This window comes from Anguilla anguilla, chromosome 3 (assembly GCF_013347855.1).
Source record: "Anguilla anguilla isolate fAngAng1 chromosome 3, fAngAng1.pri, whole genome shotgun sequence".
In the NCBI taxonomy this organism is placed as follows: Eukaryota; Metazoa; Chordata; class Actinopteri; order Anguilliformes; family Anguillidae; genus Anguilla; species Anguilla anguilla.
In genome coordinates, this window is record NC_049203.1 from 55,254,518 (window position 1) to 55,271,752 (window position 17,235).

The window sequence follows — 17,235 nt, forward strand, 5'->3', positions numbered from 1 at the left end:
GAGTTGTACATTCATTTACAGGGTTTCATTTGTTCCCACTTCTTCCTCTTAGCTGCCTTCTCCTGATATAAGGAGATGGTTTTCCAGTTCCCTGCCCTAATTGGCCTCTGGTGTTTTGTGTTAACGCAACTGTAAGTTTGCAGTAAATACATTTGTTATGGTTTAGGTTTAGGGTTCAGGGTTATGGTTATAGGGTTAAGGTTATATACCTCAACGTCTGAGTCTAAATACATTTGAAATACACCATTACCGTTAATTTCTCTGCGTATGCAAGCATTGACCTCAGGCCTGACTCGCTTCTCGATGCTCCCCCCATCAGAGCCTGGGCGTGAGGAGGTGGGCACGTTGGACGGACTGCAGCAGCTCTACCGCACGCTGGAGCAGGCCAGCCTCTCCGCCTTCGGCGAGCCACGCCCGTCCACGAAGCAGGAGTACCGCCGCTCCTTCATCAAGCGCTGCAACGACCCCATCCTCAACGACCAGCTGCACCACATCCGCGTCCTGCGCAGCACGCTCAAGGTGCGCCGGCGGCCCATGATGCACTGCTGCAACCCTCTGCAGCGGAGTTATTTTGCTATGCAATCAAAGACAAACTGTGTGTTTTTGCATGTGTGAAATATAGTATTGTTTTGAATCTTTCACAACCCTGTGAATTACTTGTGATTACTGAAACTGGTGAAAATGTGCAATAAGTAATAGATGCTTAACTTCCCTAAAAATTGTATTTTTGGGAAAGCATAGTGTGGTTATATTGAATCTGGCTATAGAACCTGCTGTTAACTATATGCATAATGTGTTCAACCACCCTGCTTGAAACAGTAATTTAACTTTTACACAAAGGCAGTTGTACTAATGTACTATACACACTTTTATGCGGAAACATTGTTTCAGCGCTCCACGAGAAATAGTGAACTCAGATTGGTTCTTCCCCGTCTCTGTGCTCCCAGGCCAAAGAGGGAGAGCTGGCCCTCATCAACCAATTGCTTGAAGAGCCCAACCTGACCTCCAAGAAGTTCCGCGAGTGGAAGCAGCGTCACCACGAGCTCTTCATGGACATCTGCGAGTTCAGCCCGGGAGACAACGGCACCGCGGACCTGTCTCCGCTGGCCACGCCCCTCATGGCACACACCCACTCCTTCATCGAGACGCACGTGTGAGACGCCGGGGCGAGGCCGAGGGGTGACAGGGTCGACATGGAAACGCTTCCCTAAACCCCGCCCCCTGACTCCCATGCTATGACTCACACTCCAGTCCCCCCCATTCTCTTGCTCCAGGCACACCTCTCAATTCTCCCCTTCACATCAAACAGACTGACCAACCAACCACTGTAATAATCTGTAAATACTGTACGGAGACTTAAAGACTTAAAGAGAGGAGAGTTCTGGTGTACATACTTTGGATTTAAAAAAAAATAGTGAAGCCCCCGCAGGGTGCCCGCTGCATGCCTGAAGAGAGAGTATTACCCTTCCTTCATCTTCTGAAATGTGAATGAACTGGGGAAAAACAATAATCATGGGCAAAAAAAAAAAAAAACAACAAGCTGACAAATGAAAGGAATAGAAAGGACAAATGCTTTGGGTTTTTGCCATTACCTTCTCTTTTGGGGTTTTCTTTCCTTTACCTGTTATCCTTCCTTTTGTATTGGTCAAGCTGAGAGCAGTGGAGCACTGTAGCAGTACTATGGAAGCAAACCATTTTCACCACAACACTGTATTACTAAGTTTTGCACCCACAGCACAGAGAAACTCCACAGATTTTTATATACATATATAAATATATTTATACTATTACCATTATTACTACTGATATAGTCCTTTGTTTCTAAAGATAGCTTGTGTTGAAACCCAGAAATTAAAGAAGGGACTCCTGCAAGTGCTTGTTCTAGCTATTTATGTGACTCAAAATTCCTTCAGGACAGTTTTCTGAAAGTAAATCATATGAAACTAAAAGATGCATTACTTGGGGGCGAAAGTGTACAAGAAATAAATGTTAAGTTAAAAAGAACTTAGCATTTGCCTAGAAGAAGCCCCTGTTTAATACTGTGAACTATCCTTGTGAATGCAACTTTTAGATTCAAAGGAATCTAAAAAAATCTTTCAACATTTTGTTTTGGAAGACATGACATGGCTTCAATGGTTACTTGTTGTGCTGTGTGCAGTTTGTTAGCTGGGGGATTCCACCTGACTGTGGAGAGAACTTCAGTCCCCCAGAGTCTTGTTCACCTCCGAATCCAGTATGATTTTGGCTTTTCATTTATTGTGCTTGTGCGTGGCCACTGGGTAACTTTTTAACTTTGCTAGCCAGGTTCCCACATCCATTCATACATACATATGTATCATTTCATATTATCCATGTATACAGTTGGATATTTTCTCAAAAAATTCAGGTTATGTACCTTGTGTAAGTGTACAACCTCAGCCCCCTTGAACCTATGACTTTCTGGTGACAACTTCAATTTAGTCCCTTGCCACTATGTCCTTGTGTGCATGTGCACGCTCATGTGTTTGTTTGTTTGTTTGGTTTCTTGGACATAATTGTTTGGTTAGCACAAGTTAAATGATGCACTATATAGAATGCACTTTCCATACTTACATTACAGTACACAGCATCACTGAGCCACAAAATGAAGGTCACTCACAGCTTAACTGGCCAGGGTATTCACTATTCAGACACTGACAGAGCACCTTTAGGGTGGCCAGCTGTCTAATACGCACACCCAGGCGTTTATACCCTCAGCTGCTAACCTCACATTGAAAATGAACACTAGAAAGTTGGGCACCTGCTTTATCACTCCGCAAAGATTTGTTTCAAGGTTTTTGTATATTTCATATGCATATGTTTATAAGTGGAAATTTCTTTCAACAGAATATGTTTGTTGATTAATGGAAAGGTATAACATATCAGATTGTGTGTGGCCCTGACCTGAATTGAAAGGAAAATCAGGGAGTGTTTAACTATAAGTGGTGGGTGTATGTGTCCTGTATGGGGATGGTTCCAAATTATGAACCAGTAGCATCAGATGAAGCATGTATTTTTCATGTTTTTGACTAACTCCTCAACTTCATGACCTACATTCAAAATGTTTAATTCCAAGATGCATCAGAGACCAATGTTTGGATCCCGTTAATTGCTGCTTGCGGCTATTATTATTATTATTATTATTATTATTATTATTATTATTGTTGTTGTTGTTGTTTTTGACAGGTTGACACTCGCATATAGACCAACATAAGTTTACAGGTCAGGTTCTGTGATAAATCAGTGCTCAAATTAATTTAAACAAAAAATAGGCTCAGTTCATCCATGGAGATCCGTCACTGCAGCTAACGTACTGTTCCAAATATTTTCCTCCCCTATCATAAATGAAGGATTTACAGGGTAGGGTTAGTTTTTTTATTTCAACAAGAGCATATCACTTTAGTGAAGCTGCAATCAGAAAACAGCTTTGGTCAGACTGGACCAAATCAAAACAGTTCTTTTCCATAATAGATAGAGGATGTGAAAAATGTTGACTAAGTATTGAAATACCAATTAATGAAACCGGTCTTATCATAATGATTATTATTGTTATATGGATAATTGTAATTTATATAATGAGAATAAATGTTTTTGGACAGGAGTGGGTACAAACTGTGCAAGCTATGCCCCTGAGACCAGAAAAAAAATACAAGTGTCTTGGATGACAAAAACATGTTTCAATGAAAATATTTTAAAATATATTATTTATTCTATTTTTATTGAATGTCCCTTGTAGTGTAGGTTTCAGCGTAGTAGAATATAATATTCTTGAGATTAATACCAGAGAATCATGTGCCAAAAATGAGACAAAAATTAACTGCTGGGTCTTTGGAGCACACTGAATTTCATAATATAGGTATAGCTCTTCAATACAAAATGTTGAAATTCCCAGTCAATATTCATTTTAGGAAATGGGCAGCATGGTGATATTATTTTGATTACAATAATCCATTTTGCAAGTGTGACTTTGGCATTACATGTAATTGACACATATGTTTATTCTATGGTAAATCATAGAGAGACTATTAACACGGGTAGTGCCTATGCTGCATCACCAACTGAGGAGACACTATAATTTCATGCCATTGCATCAAAAAAGCTTCAGATTCTACTTATTTGGTCAGCTGCACCCCACATGCATGTGCACAGTGTGTTATAGTTCAGGACATATGGCAGCTACATACACTGAGATAGTATTACTGCAACTGATCTTTCCAGCTTCAGGCAGCACACCCTGAAAAATATAGTCAGTTTTAGATAACTGAATTTGCTTTAGATAACCGAAATATGGTATTTTGAGTAGATGTTGCTCAGTTCAGTTCAGTTCCCGTCTGACTGTCGAACCTCTGTGGCCGAAAGCAAACACAAATTCCACATTCCGCATAGTTTTAGAAGCAATATTTGAGCATGGCTATATTTGTCCCAAATCCCATTTCAAAATGTCAGAAGTAAATTTAGCACAAGGTTAAAGTATGCCTGCTATGAGTGTACCAGTCACTGCCCCCCTTGAAAAAATCTGCAAGCACCCCCCTGGCTCACCCCTTTATGCCTTTCAGCCAAGCACATCCACCTACAAGTACCTGACTGACACCAGCTCATGTCCTTCATAGATGTTTGGAGTTTTTGGTGTTCCCTGATCTTCCTGGCTTTCATTTTATTGTTTTTGGTTTTTTTTGTTGTCAGTTTTTCATTATCTTAATGGCCTGAACAAAAAGACATGGAATATGTTGACTTTTATTTTAGGCACACACTTGCCTTGCTGCTGGTTTATGTGTTGTCTCAACCTTCTGAAATCTGTCCTATTGGGATTCCACTGTGTGTTATTGCGGGGTGTAACCTCAAGGTACATTGCACAGGTGTGTAAGATGTAAGTTGCACTGCGACATTAAAAAAAGGAACATATTGCTCTTTTTTCAAAGATATTATAAACTATTATTCTGTACATTAACGGATTTAAAAAAATAAGAAAGAAAATATACATTTATTCTTCCTAAAATTCAAAAGTAGCCTTTTTTGCTTTCAGATATAGATATATAAATATATATATAGAGAAATTAAAGATTGTAAATCATCTTGTTGTAAAACTATGACTTCAATAAACTGAATCCTCTGCACTATATAACATCTACAGCTGCACATTATTTTGTGTGTATGTGTGCGTGTGTGTGTGTGTGTGTTTGTGTGTGTCAGCCAGATGTGTGTGATAGGTGTGTATAGCTGAATGCTCCCTGCATATTTATTTATTTAGTTATTTATCATTTTTACACGTGTTGTACGAAATGAAAATGGTTATGAACTTTAATAATGGTGTTTCTTCACTGCACCACTTTCTGAATGGCCTTTACCACATCATTGTCTAAACTTCCATGTTCATGATCCAGTGACATTGCCCTGGGATTTTTGCAATAGCATGTGACAGATGATTACTACTACTACGATCTTTGTGATTTTGCCAATGTGGAAACAGCCTCATGATCTATAAATTAGTATATGTTGAATTACACCGGCATCAATACCTTCTAAAAACAGTAGTATTTCACAGCACTTTCCCATGCAGTGAGTATCTCTCTAAAACTGAAAAATAAATACATAAATAATCTAATATAATACTAATAATTTAGATAATAATAATAACTTTTTTATTTATAAGTTGTGCTTGTTTTATTACAAACAACATTCCTCAATTTGATTTTTTGCAATGTAGCTTAAACACAACCATGAAATCTGAGTAATTCTTACTGAAAGCAGTATTGAAAGAAAGTGTGAAAGTATATAATTTTCTTTATATAGTATATATATATTTCTTTATATAAATCATTTGTAATTGGGTAATTGTCCAATGTTGAGTTCGAGAACATGGGCTTCATCGAATTTGCCAAGCGAACCAACGAAGGAATTTTGTCCCTCTATCCTGTCCGTAGATGAAGTGTGGTGGGAGGGACGGTCATGGCTACCAAGGTGAGTGGTGTGCTTATTTTATTCAAACTAAATGATATTTCTGTCGCTATCTACGATTCACATACAACCAATTCACTTTTGTCTGCAACTCAATACGTAACGTTAATAAATAATGTTTTAATACTCGAAATTTACCATGCAGTTATCGAAAAAGAACACTTCAGTTGCATTATATAAGACGCTAGCCAATACAACGCTAACTGAACAGAACAGAAGTAACGATCGTGTTATCTAGCCAGAAACATCTAGTCTAGTAGCATAGTCATAGGCAGTGTTTGTTCCTTAACTTTGAGAAGCCTGCAATGCAGCTAGCTAGCCAACGTTGGCTACATATTGAGCGACCGCTGTGTATCAAGTTGAAGGGTCTGGCATATTTCTTTCTGTGATATTATTACGTTATTAAATTAGTGAATTATTATGTCGAGTTCAGCAAAAATGCTCTGGCAATAATTGTGCTCTCATTGAGAACCCGTTAGGTAGTGCTAAATGTCATTGAGGGCGTGGAAGCTTACATTCTGCTTTATGGCTCGCAGGGCGAGTCGACATGAGAAGCCCAACGACGAGCTCCACTTTCATTGTTCGAGTGGGATGTACTTGTCTGGTTTCCATATAACTAAAAGTAACAACTAGGCTACGTGACTAAACTAGTCTATAACAAAATAATCATTAGTTACTAATTAATTAATAATCTCCTAACGTACAGTGAATGTGGGAAGCTTTGTCTTCAGTAATCTGACGTTACATTACCAGGTATTAGAATAGACGCACATTCAGCCTCACACTTTGCTAACTAGCTTCATTACAAACAGATGAAGATGATGGCCTCCTGTGATGATGTCGACTAAGAGTAGCATTCGGCCTTGTCAAAAAGCGCTTGTTGGGGCTTAACCTTTGCATAGATGACAACTTTGCTCCGTGAATCCATATCGATTGTGTTCAGTGTGAATTTTTCACTTTATACAGCGTTATTTGTCGCTTTCATGTAAAATGAATCCTCCTTTATAAAAAAGTAATTGATAAAAAAAAAATAAAAAAAAACTTATGATGTTGACATAATTGTAATATATATTTTTTTAATCTGCAGACGGCGACGTTGGCAGCACTGCCAGCTGTTCTGGGATTTGCCTCTGTTCGGGTGTACGCCATAAGTGAAGCAAAGGAAGAGGAGCTGCTCTCTCCCCAACAGGTGTGCGTTTCTATATACGCAGAGAAACGTATTAATTTGGACGGAAATGATCAGCACCGTTTCTCCAGGTTACAGCGTTTTATTGAAGTCGATTTTAAAAATGAACATCTAGGCTATATTTAGAACATCATTTAATAAAAATAAATTGATATTTCGGTTGTGTTGTCCATTTATTTTAGTCTGCCGGCTATTGCCTCAGTGCTGAATGTGAATGGCATGTTCAGTGCCTATTGAAGCTTGGTCATGGTCATTGTGGCTGGTCTTTCTCCCTTTCCTATAAATCCCTCTCCCTTCCTTCACTCGCATCATCTTGTTCTTTATTGATTTTTCTCTCTCTCTGTGTTTCTCAGCTCTCTGTATACTCGCCCCTGCCCAGGCAGCTTCGGTATGTTGAGGAGGACCCCGGGCTGCTGCAGAAGGGGCTGGGAGTGGTGCGGGTGGGGCTGCTGCCCTACTTCAGGGCCATAAAGGTACACGTGACTCCGAGTCCCACAATCCCACACTGCAGCCCACCACACGGCCCTGTGACTGCAAGTATGACTGCAAGTACTGGGCCTGTTTTGGTTGAACCAATCCAAAACTTCTGTTTCTTACAACCGGGGTGATATTTTATAGACACGTAATTGTCAAATCCGGTCAGCTGTAATCTCCACCTTCAGGCAAAATCATTTCCATTTGACAAAAGCAAATCGTACGCACTGGTTTCCGCTTGAAACTGGAACCCCTGTGGAAAATGTGGATCTCAGCTACCAGGCCTCAACAACCATTATCTATAGAGCCATTTCGATTCACAATCAGTGATTTAAATGAAATGTCACAGATTGCATTCAAACTTAACCAAAAGGAACATGATCTTTGTACATCTGTAGCCACGCAGGGCCTCTGACCCTCAATATGTTGTGCTGTCTTCATGTAATAAAGCAATAAAACTCCGGGACATGTAAGTTTCTATGTCATGAGGAGGGGGAGAAAACAGACCCCTCAGTGGAACTAATTGCCACAAGGATGTTGCTATCATGTTTGAGGAGCGGAGAGTGGAATGGGGACAGCAAAAACAGACACATTCCTGTGATCACACAAATTATGTTGTCCGTTTCTCAAAGGTGATAATCTAAAAACTAGACATCCAGCACTATCAAATAGTGCCTTCTTTACTCATATTGTTATTTAGAGTTACTGGCTGCCTATCATTTAGCTTTCTATAAGGCTAGTATACACCAAAAGCCATTGTTTCTCATCAATCTGTGTCAACAAAAGTGTTGTGTGTAAAATATGAGAGCCTACATAACTGGAAGGTCACATGAAAATTAATTCCCAGTCCAGCCATATCCTGATATCTGTGTGGAACCCATTGGGTTTTGATTAGATCACACAACCTTACTCTGAAGAACAAGGTATAGCTTTGACACTGTTACAACATGTAGGACATCGCACAGTAAAGACCTGGCATCACTTGCAAAGATACTGTTTATTCATCAATCATGGTGGAATCAGAAATTGTTGCTGGTGATTACAGTGTCCCTTTCCATCTTGTGATAATTTAATAATTATACATTTTCTGCAATCTCCACAGATGTAAACAAAGGCAAGATTTTAAAGACCTGGAATGTGTAACTATATTGTCTTCCACATTATCAGAGCTGACGTCAGTGGTCAGTGTACATGAAAACAGGAGGTGATTTCAAGTAGCTATTCAAAATCTTGATCTTGGTACTGTCTGATTCTTTTTTCCAGAATGCCTGTGTTACCATCAAAATTGGAGCTGTGAATCTGTATCATGCTGGACAAGGTGAGAACTGAAAAAAAACAAGATAGAAAAAATGTTTGTACCTGAGTGCAGATCACAGGGTTAAGCGACCTTTAACCTTTGTCCTTTGTCCTTTTCCTAGATACTTACGAGTACCTTAAAGACCCACCGCCAGGCTTTCTTCCCAGGGTTAGCGTGATCACTGTTTCGGGATTAGCAGGTCTGATTCTGGCCAGAAAAGGTAATTGGGTTCTTGGGTCAAGCATACTGTACATTAACCTTTATCTTGTGCTCTCTCTACATCATGGGTAGACCTGTTTTATCTTGAATTGTGATGTGAAGGAGTTTTTACGTCCATAATTACTTTTTGACAAATTATCCAATAATTTAACTTTAGTAATACCAATGTAAGGGCAGTCTATGCTTACAGCCAACATAGTAATCACAGTCTGAATCTGAGTTTCTGAAATGATGTAATTCTGAGTGGTGTTTTTGTTGGATACTGTATTCAGTAGGGAAACTCTTTCGTGTATTGGCAGAAGACATTTGGCCTTTGGCCTAACCAGTGCGAAACCGAACACATTTTTTCACGCCTTGTTTTGCACCTTGGTGATTGCGTAAGGGGTGATAAGCTAGAATTTGACTGCCATGTGTGAAATCGCTGTAAATGACCTGATTGGCGAAGGGTAATCTCTCTGCTATGTTCTGGCTAGGAACCCGTTTGAAGAGGGTGGGGACGTCTCTGGGACTGGCCACTATGGGGACGGCCGTGTGCTACCCCGTCCAAACGGTGGGGGTACTGAAGGTAAACTGCGTGTGCTTTGTATTGATCTCCCCATTTTGTTCCATTTTGACCTGTAGCGTTTGTTCTTTATTTGACGGGCTAACCTGTTTACAGTCCTTTCTGAATTTGATGACATATGAATACTCTCTCTCTTTATCTCTTTCTCTCCCTCTCTCTCCACCTCCAGCTGACAGGGAAGCAGGCATATGCAGCCACACAGTGGGCGAGCTCTTCAGTGGCCTCGCTATGGAAACCACGTCCAGCCAAAGAAGCCATCGTTCCCTCAGCCAGCCCTGAGGTATTCTCCCTAAGAAACGGGAACCTCCTGGTCCTGCTGCTTTTGTGACCTCGGGAATGCATGCTGCTTTCTCCACTTTGACTCGGTTCTCTTTATCTTCAGAAGTTAGCTTCAGATTTTCAGCAGTTTCCATTGAAAATATGCTGTGTTAACCTTATTTACTTTGGCCCAGTGCTACTCAACCTCAACGTCTGCAACCAGATTTCTCTAATGAGCTTACTTCCTGCCCGTGGCAGTTGCTTAGCTGAAAATAGATGGGATAGAAACCTTCCTTTTAAACTGATCATTGGTCTCAACCTGTTTTCATTGATTAACACGTGCCAATAATCTGAATAATCCATGGGCAGGTAAACACATGGCTGTTTTCTGCACCCCATGTTAGCGAGAATAAATGATAAATTCAATTAAGGAGATCAGCTTTAATCACTAAGTACATGTAACCAAAAAAGATGCCTGTTCTGTTAACAACCACGTTTGCTTTCAGCACACATTTTTAAAAAGTCTACTAAACCTGCCCTTCATAATCGTGTATATTTCAAAATCAAAGCACATTTTACCAGGAGTTGAGTAGCGCTGATATTTAAAAAAAATAAATATCAGGCTGCAGTGGATAGGAATGATTTTCTCTGTCTTAAATTGGCATTTCCAGGTGTTTTTGTAATAAGTGCTTTCTGTTTTGAAGGGATATTAGACCGCATCTGTGGTTAATCCATAGTACTTGGTTGGGATACGTGTGAAGAGCCTGCTGTTGGAGGATGTCTTTATACATCTCTGCCATTTCCTCCTGCAGGCAGTGCCAGTGCCAAGCCAAGAACCCGAAGTGCCACCAACCAAGCCCGTCCCTGGAGCTGAACCGGCCCCACCTCCTGCAGACGAGCCGAGCCCCACACCCCCTCCTGACTCCGCCCCTGCAGAGGAGACCCCGCCCCCTGATGCAGACACCGCCCCTGCAGAGGAGGCTTCCCTGGTCCCGCCCCCTGCTGCAGACCCCGCCCCCGCTGAAACTCCCACTGAACCTTCTCCAGAGGGGGATACTGTCCCTTCTCCCCCTGAGTCTGCCCTGCCCGAGGAGGCACCACCACTGCCATCCCCTGAGGTCCAGCCCGCTCCCGTCCCAGAACCGAGTCCAGAACCGGCATCTCCAGAGCCTCCTGCAGAGCCCCCAGTGGACACCCCCCCAGGTATGGCCAGCCAGTGAACCACGGACCCTGTTGCAAAGAGGCAATTTGTGTCTTTGGGTATCCAGAAAAGCAGAGTGAAGAGGGGGACATCTAGTTTTATAGAGTCAGCTGGCTGGCTTGAGCTGTAGTCAGATATATTTGGCCTTAGTGCCCTACTGAATTACTGAACTGCACTACACTTCAATCTCTTATCTTCACACTTGTATTTGCACTGTAGGTTACTCTGGATAATAGTGTCTACTAAATGCCTGTAGTTGGGCTTCCTTCTGAAATGTAGCTCTCTGTAGCGTTAGGTGTCTGTGGAGCACATGTTGAAAACCATCATGCCCACCTCATGTTGGGTTTGTCAGTATTGAGGTTGCCCCATTTTTCCTCAGTGAACCTTTCAGTGCAGGGTGTTCTTCTGCCATTGTTGTTATGTTTCAACAGACAGGAAAAAGGCTTTTCTATGAAATGGTAAAATAAATGTCACTCCCTCTGCAGAGCAAAGCACTCCTCCCGCTGATCCGCTTCTGACACCTGCTTCTGCTGTGGGACCTGCTCCCCCTCTGTCTGTAGAGGAGACTGCCTCACTGGCCCCTCCCCCTGTAGAGGAGACTGCCTCACTGGCCCCTCCCCCTGTAGAGGAGACTGCCTCACTGGCCCCTCCCCCTGTAGAGGAGACTGCCTCACTGGCCCCTCCCCCTGTAGAGGAGACTGCCTCACTGGCCCCTCCCCCTGTAGAGGAGACTGCCTCACCTGCGCCTCCCCCTGTAGAGGAGTCTGCCGCACCGGCCCCTCCCCCTGTGGAAGAGACTACCACACTGGCCCCTCCCCCTGTAGAGGAGACTGCAACACCGGCCCCTCCCCCTGTGGAGGAGGCTGCCACACCGACCCCTCCCCCTGTGGAGGAGGCTGCCCCACTCCTTGTTGAGGAGAGTGCCCCTCTAGCCCCTCCCCCTGTAGATGAGACTGCCCCTCCCCCTGTGGAGGAGACTGCCCCACTGGCCCCTCCCCCTGTGGAGGAGACTGCCCCACTGGCCCCTCCCCCTGTAGAGGAGACTGCCCCACTGGCCCCTCCCCCTGTGGAGGAGACTGCCCCTCCCCCTGTAGAGGAGACTGCCCCACTGGCCCCTCCTCCTGTAGATGAGAGCGTCCCGCTGGCCCCTCCCCCTGTAGAGGACACCGCTCCGCTGCTTGCTGCTTCTGACCCTGCCCCTGCTTCAGCTCCAGTAGAGCAGCCTGCTTCCCCACCAGCTGCTGCTGACCCTGCTTCCTTGGAGCCCGCTGCTGGTGAGCCACCTCCCAGGGGACCGCCCTCTCTGGCAGCCTCCTGCAACCGCACCAGTTCTCTCCATCTGAGTTTGCCAAGATGTGAAACGCCTGGGAAATGGAGACATTTTTAACTGGGAAACCGCTCTCGTCTTCCTGCTTCTTCTCTCTCTCTCTCTCTCTCTCTCTCTCACTCTCCACCTTCTCTACCTGTGATCTCTGTGCAGAGGTTCCAGATAAGCTTCGATTCGCCCCTGACCCCAAGCTGCTGGACCACGGCCAGTCCAGTCCGGAGGACGCTGACCTGTACAGCACACGCAGCTGAGTGACGCGGGGGCGGGTGCGGGAGCCAGGGGGGGTGGGGGGTGGCTGTTGGTACACTATTATGGGACTCGGGTTCAGCACACAGCAGCGTGCTGTATGGGTATGCTACAGACCCTCGGGTGTGTAATCCGTGTGCTTCATCCAGGGAACAGCTCAATCCTCTCATTGTGTCTAATTCCCACGCTGGCGGCGTTCTGTGGAGCCCGCAGCCCGCAGATCGCTGCCTTGCAGTCCAGCTGGAGCACGGTCTCCCCCCAGGGCCGGCTCTCCGCTCTGGGGACGCAATCCAGAACCGTCCGGTAAATTTACTGGCAAATTTGCGCAATCATCTCAACGTGGCCGCGCTTAGCAGAGAAAGCCGCAAGCCTCGTCACCAAACCGCTATTCTGTGGGCTAATTTCAGTACGCCGTCAGGAACTTCATCTGTGATCTATGCAATGCATTTCCACTTACTGCCGTTATTACACTTAAGTTATTACAGGTATTTTTATAAGCTCTTTTTCCCAAAGGGAAGAGAGTAGCAGATCAACTGTGATGTCACAGGAAGCCAGAGGTAAGAGAAAGTGAGGATACTCTGGTTTCCCTGTGCCTGGGGCTGGAAGGGGTCTGTCTAATTTCAGCGACGAGGGCAAACGGACTTTCTGTGGGTGGGGCAAGGGGCAGCGTGGGTTTATACCTGAGGTCTGGTCTACATGCACTAATGAACTGACTACAGCACTTGCATAACATACAACCACCCTTGTTAACTGGTAGTGTACAAACGATACGGGCCACCATATGTCTTTTGAATCATTTGAATGCCAAATGCAAATGACCCTTGAGGTATATGTCTTGTAAATGTTTGGCTTTGTTGAATCAGTTTGCATTTTGAGTGTTTTCAAGCGGACGTCTTGTGCATTCATCGCTGAATGAATTTTAATTTATATTTGCCTGACAGAAATGCGTACTTTTATTAGGATCCATGAGATTGCTGCCAGTATGACATTTCATGCACTTGAATTTTCAAAAGCTGTTTAATTCATCATCATTTACATTTGGTATTCAGATGGTTCTTAAATTATGTGGAGTTTCAGTGTGATGTCCTTAAAAAGGCCAAAGGGAATGGTGAATAAAGCAATCTTTTAATGTTAACTTCTGATGAGTCCTTTTTTGAATTTTTTTTTTATTTTTTATTTTGTGGTGTGTTCGCAAGTTATTCGCCAGCTGAAGTCCAGCAGAGGGCGCCAGACACTCAGAATGGTTGTCCAGTGGCTTTCACGTTGCAGCCTTGCAGTGTCTGGGAGGAGTAGTAATGATAATCTTTATTCTGTACAGTGAAATTTATGAGCAGTATAATTAAAATCACTGTACCTGAACAGAACATTCAGTAATACAAGTAACGATAAACACCAATTGGAAAAAGAAACTTGTAAGCAATATTAAACGCAATTTAAGAGCATTGACCATTTTAAGCATTAAATTCAATGCAGTAAAAGTGCATTTAATCTTACATTTAAAAGATAACTTTCTTTTTTAGCTGGCCAGTTTTTACAAACTAATTTCACCGTGCTGATTGGTATTGTTAATAAATGCCACGTCTTTCTTTGTGGAGCTTCGGTCATCGCAAGAAGCACTTCTCTCTGCTTTGCAGTGTAGCGTAATGGGGCCTCACAAACCAGCCTTGGAAGGCCTTCTACTGCAAATGTAGTTTTCCACCAAACAATAGCTCGATCAGCATATATAAATGTATTCAATATACAACTGAGTGGTTATCGCTCCAAACTTTCCTAATAATGTTCATTCTCGATACTTTTTGTGCATTGTCAAGCACTTCCTTACTTGCACTGTGGCAGGCTGTATGCGTGCGCACAGGGGATGGGGGTGTTGGGAGAGTTCACTACAGTACTACCGAGCAAGATACCGGTCTTGTAAACAGGATATATCCTGATTAAATTCTGTGAATAAGGCCTTGTTCCCAATATGGCATATTCAGATTAAAACATGGCAGCATATACTGGTATTGTTGGGTTTACTTGAGTGTTGTTTGAGCGTGTGTACCGCTTAATTAGAATATCTATCTCGGTTGGGTTTTCACAACCGTTTGCTGCACATGCGGCCTGAGGGTGTTGTTTTTGGTCAGCACTGCTGCTACTAGGCTTCCCATTGCGCTTTAATATGAGCCAGACTGCTAGCAGTTTGCAGGGTACAAGGATGCATTTTTGGAGGGAGAAATGATCCCACTTTAAAAAAATTTGAATGATAAATGAAGAGCTTAAGGGACGTAACGTAGCCAGTTCAATAGGACTGTACACGGCTGCATATATATTAAAAGAGCATTAATTTCTCAGAAGCCATTAATAAAGCTTATTCTGAATATTGTCTGATTTGGAATAATGCCAATAACCAGAATATCATGTGCATGTAAACATTGTCACAGAGAAAAATGTATGCTTCTGCTTCAAAAAAAAAAGAAGTCTCTCCACTGAAACACCAAATGTCTGGTAATGGACTGATAGAAGAATATGTAAATAAATGTCCTCTTCAGGCTATAGTTATTATTTTGTGGGAGGTTATTTTATGGGCTTTTTAAGGCTCAGAATGACTAAAGCTCCACAAAGAAAGATTAAATAAAATTATCTGTAACTATCAGCATGGCGGAAATGGTTCAGAAAAATGTGTCCTAGTCGAAGAAAGTTATCGGATAAGGCCAGCAACAGTTTCACTGTCTGTGATATAATTACTTTAGCAAATTATTCTGAAGCCTGGGGGCATAACTTGAGAAGGCTGTCACCAAAAGAGTGCTACTTAGCATCAGTTTTCTTGGAGGCTATAAACAGGTATACTTGGTACAAAATCCAAAAGGTGGAATGCATTTTGAAACAAAATGGGCTCTGGTCTTGTTTCAACCATTTGAAGTTGAGTGCAGTTCTTTTTCTGAATTTATTTCCTGAATTCCCAAGATCTGTGCAGCTCATTGAAACCCAAAGGGCTGGAATTAGAGCACAGGGAATCCGTAAGAGGAGGATCAGAACAGAATCCATAAAATGGACGTTGGAAAATGAAATGGAGGAGGAGGCAATCCACAAATAACACATAAATAATGGCCGTTTCCAGGGTGTGTTACTGCACTGTGCCGGCCTGTCCGCGATTTGAGGGCCTGAGACAGTAGTGTGCATCATAAAGTGCTTGATAATGATTACTCTGAATGCGTTTGAATGTATGAGCTGAGAAGTCTAAGCCTTGTTTGACGCAGGTGCAGATAATTAGTGTTTTACAAGCTCAGGTCCAGCTGTGGTTTTATATCTTAACCTGCAGTATGTGCCTTTGGCTCTGAGTATTCAGACTGAGAGTGACAGTTGGAGGGAAATGGAAACCACAGAGATGTGTGCTGTTTGGCGGAACCTGAGCAAGAGAGGTGTGGCTGTTTCATAGGAACAGGTGTCTTGCCATTCTGGGTTGTCATTATTTATACTGTATGTTGGGTGAAACAGTTTTCTACATATGCTCAGTCTTTTATCTTGCATCTGTGTATTTAGCTCCATTTGAGGTTTATGCCAGAACACTATATGAAACATTAATCTGTTTGTGTATAACTTTGCAGTTGGGAAACGTATTGCAAAGAAAGTGGAGAGGGGAAATAATCTCACCATGTTATCCACTCACAGTACAGGGTTTGTTTAGTTTTTTCTTCTGTGAGATTGACAGGTAAGGAAGGGGTAAGATGTGTTATTGACTGACTAGGCTATTAGGAGCTTGTTTAGTGTGCTGAAGAAAACCTGCTGGCACACTGCAGAGCTGCAGTGCATTGTGGGCCATGAGCAATAGGGGAAGTGACCCGTCTGCTTGAGCGGTTGGAGAGCAGACCAATGGCCACTTGGCAGAGATAACATTCATCTTGACTTTGCAATCACAGCTGGGTCAAATCAATATTAATGAATGTCAGTAAAATTTGAATACGTTCCTGCAGATCCCCGAGGCTTTTCAATGAAACGATGTTTAATTGAACATTCATATTAAAGAGTCATGAATAAAATGAAATTGATGGTTTTTGGAAATTTCAGGAAATTTATTTGGTTGGAAACAAAATGTAAAACAACAATGCTGTAAATACACCCGTCCATGCATATCTACCATTTTGAATGAATACAAATACCAGTCCAGAGGAACACTAGAAGTGGTTCCTCAGTCAGTGGCTTGGATGTTTTATAGATTGAATATATGGAGAACATATATATCCCACCCACATAGCCTTTCTGAAGAAATTCTTGAGTGCAGCTTTGAATATGGAAATATAGTTGATGGATTCAATACACAGTGCTATTGCAGGGAACTAAAATACAAACTAATTCTAGTCACAAGTCACGCTCTTTCCTGCGACCTCCACTATCAAATAAGGAGAGCACAGACACGGATTCACTTTCCTCCAACTCAGCCAGTGCTTCATATCGCATTGCAGTCTGTAAGTCCAGCTTGCATGAAGTTGGAGCAAGGCAGTTCATATGCATGAGC

General features: G+C 42.7%; 2 protein-coding genes across 6 annotated transcripts in view; both read left to right on the forward strand.

Moving 5' to 3' along the window:
• Nucleotides 1-5,137, forward strand: part of LOC118224015 (connector enhancer of kinase suppressor of ras 2-like) — an 83,135-nt gene extending 77,998 nt beyond the window's left edge. For all 4 annotated transcript variants that reach the window (XM_035411164.1, XM_035411162.1, XM_035411163.1 and 1 more), the window contains 2 exons: nt 320-519; nt 948-5,137. In XM_035411164.1, the coding sequence (XP_035267055.1) occupies nt 320-519; nt 948-1,157 (410 nt within the window). In that variant the 3' untranslated portion in view covers nt 1,158-5,137. The remainder of the gene's footprint in view (nt 1-319; nt 520-947) is intronic.
• A 747-nt stretch (nt 5,138-5,884) lies between these two features.
• LOC118224278 (skin secretory protein xP2-like) lies at nt 5,885-13,878 on the forward strand. 2 transcript variants are annotated; one of them, XM_035411624.1, is made up of 11 exons: nt 6,035-6,339; nt 6,510-6,562; nt 7,061-7,162; nt 7,513-7,632; nt 8,897-8,951; nt 9,052-9,150; nt 9,623-9,714; nt 9,881-9,991; nt 10,782-11,172; nt 11,656-12,444; nt 12,651-13,878. In XM_035411624.1, the coding sequence occupies exons 1-11, from the start codon at nt 6,279-6,281 to the stop codon at nt 12,746-12,748; spliced, it is 1,971 nt and encodes a 656-aa protein (XP_035267515.1). In that variant the 5' UTR covers nt 6,035-6,278; the 3' UTR covers nt 12,749-13,878. The 2 variants fall into 2 exon arrangements, with proteins under 2 accessions (XP_035267516.1, XP_035267515.1); XM_035411625.1 differs by lacking the exons at nt 6,035-6,339; nt 6,510-6,562 and adding an exon at nt 5,885-5,976.
• Nucleotides 13,879-17,235: the final 3,357 nt, after the last annotated feature.

Excerpts from the sequence above, each read along its gene's own strand:
- LOC118224278 (XM_035411624.1), top strand. The coding sequence starts at position 6,279 with ATGCAGCTAGCTAGCCAACGTTGGCTACATATTGAGCGACCGCTGTGT. Across the intron at positions 9,151-9,622 it reads TCTGATTCTGGCCAGAAAAG|GAACCCGTTTGAAGAGGGTG; the intron begins GTAATTGGGTTC and ends TGTTCTGGCTAG. Across the intron at positions 9,715-9,880 it reads AAACGGTGGGGGTACTGAAG|CTGACAGGGAAGCAGGCATA; the intron begins GTAAACTGCGTG and ends CTCCACCTCCAG.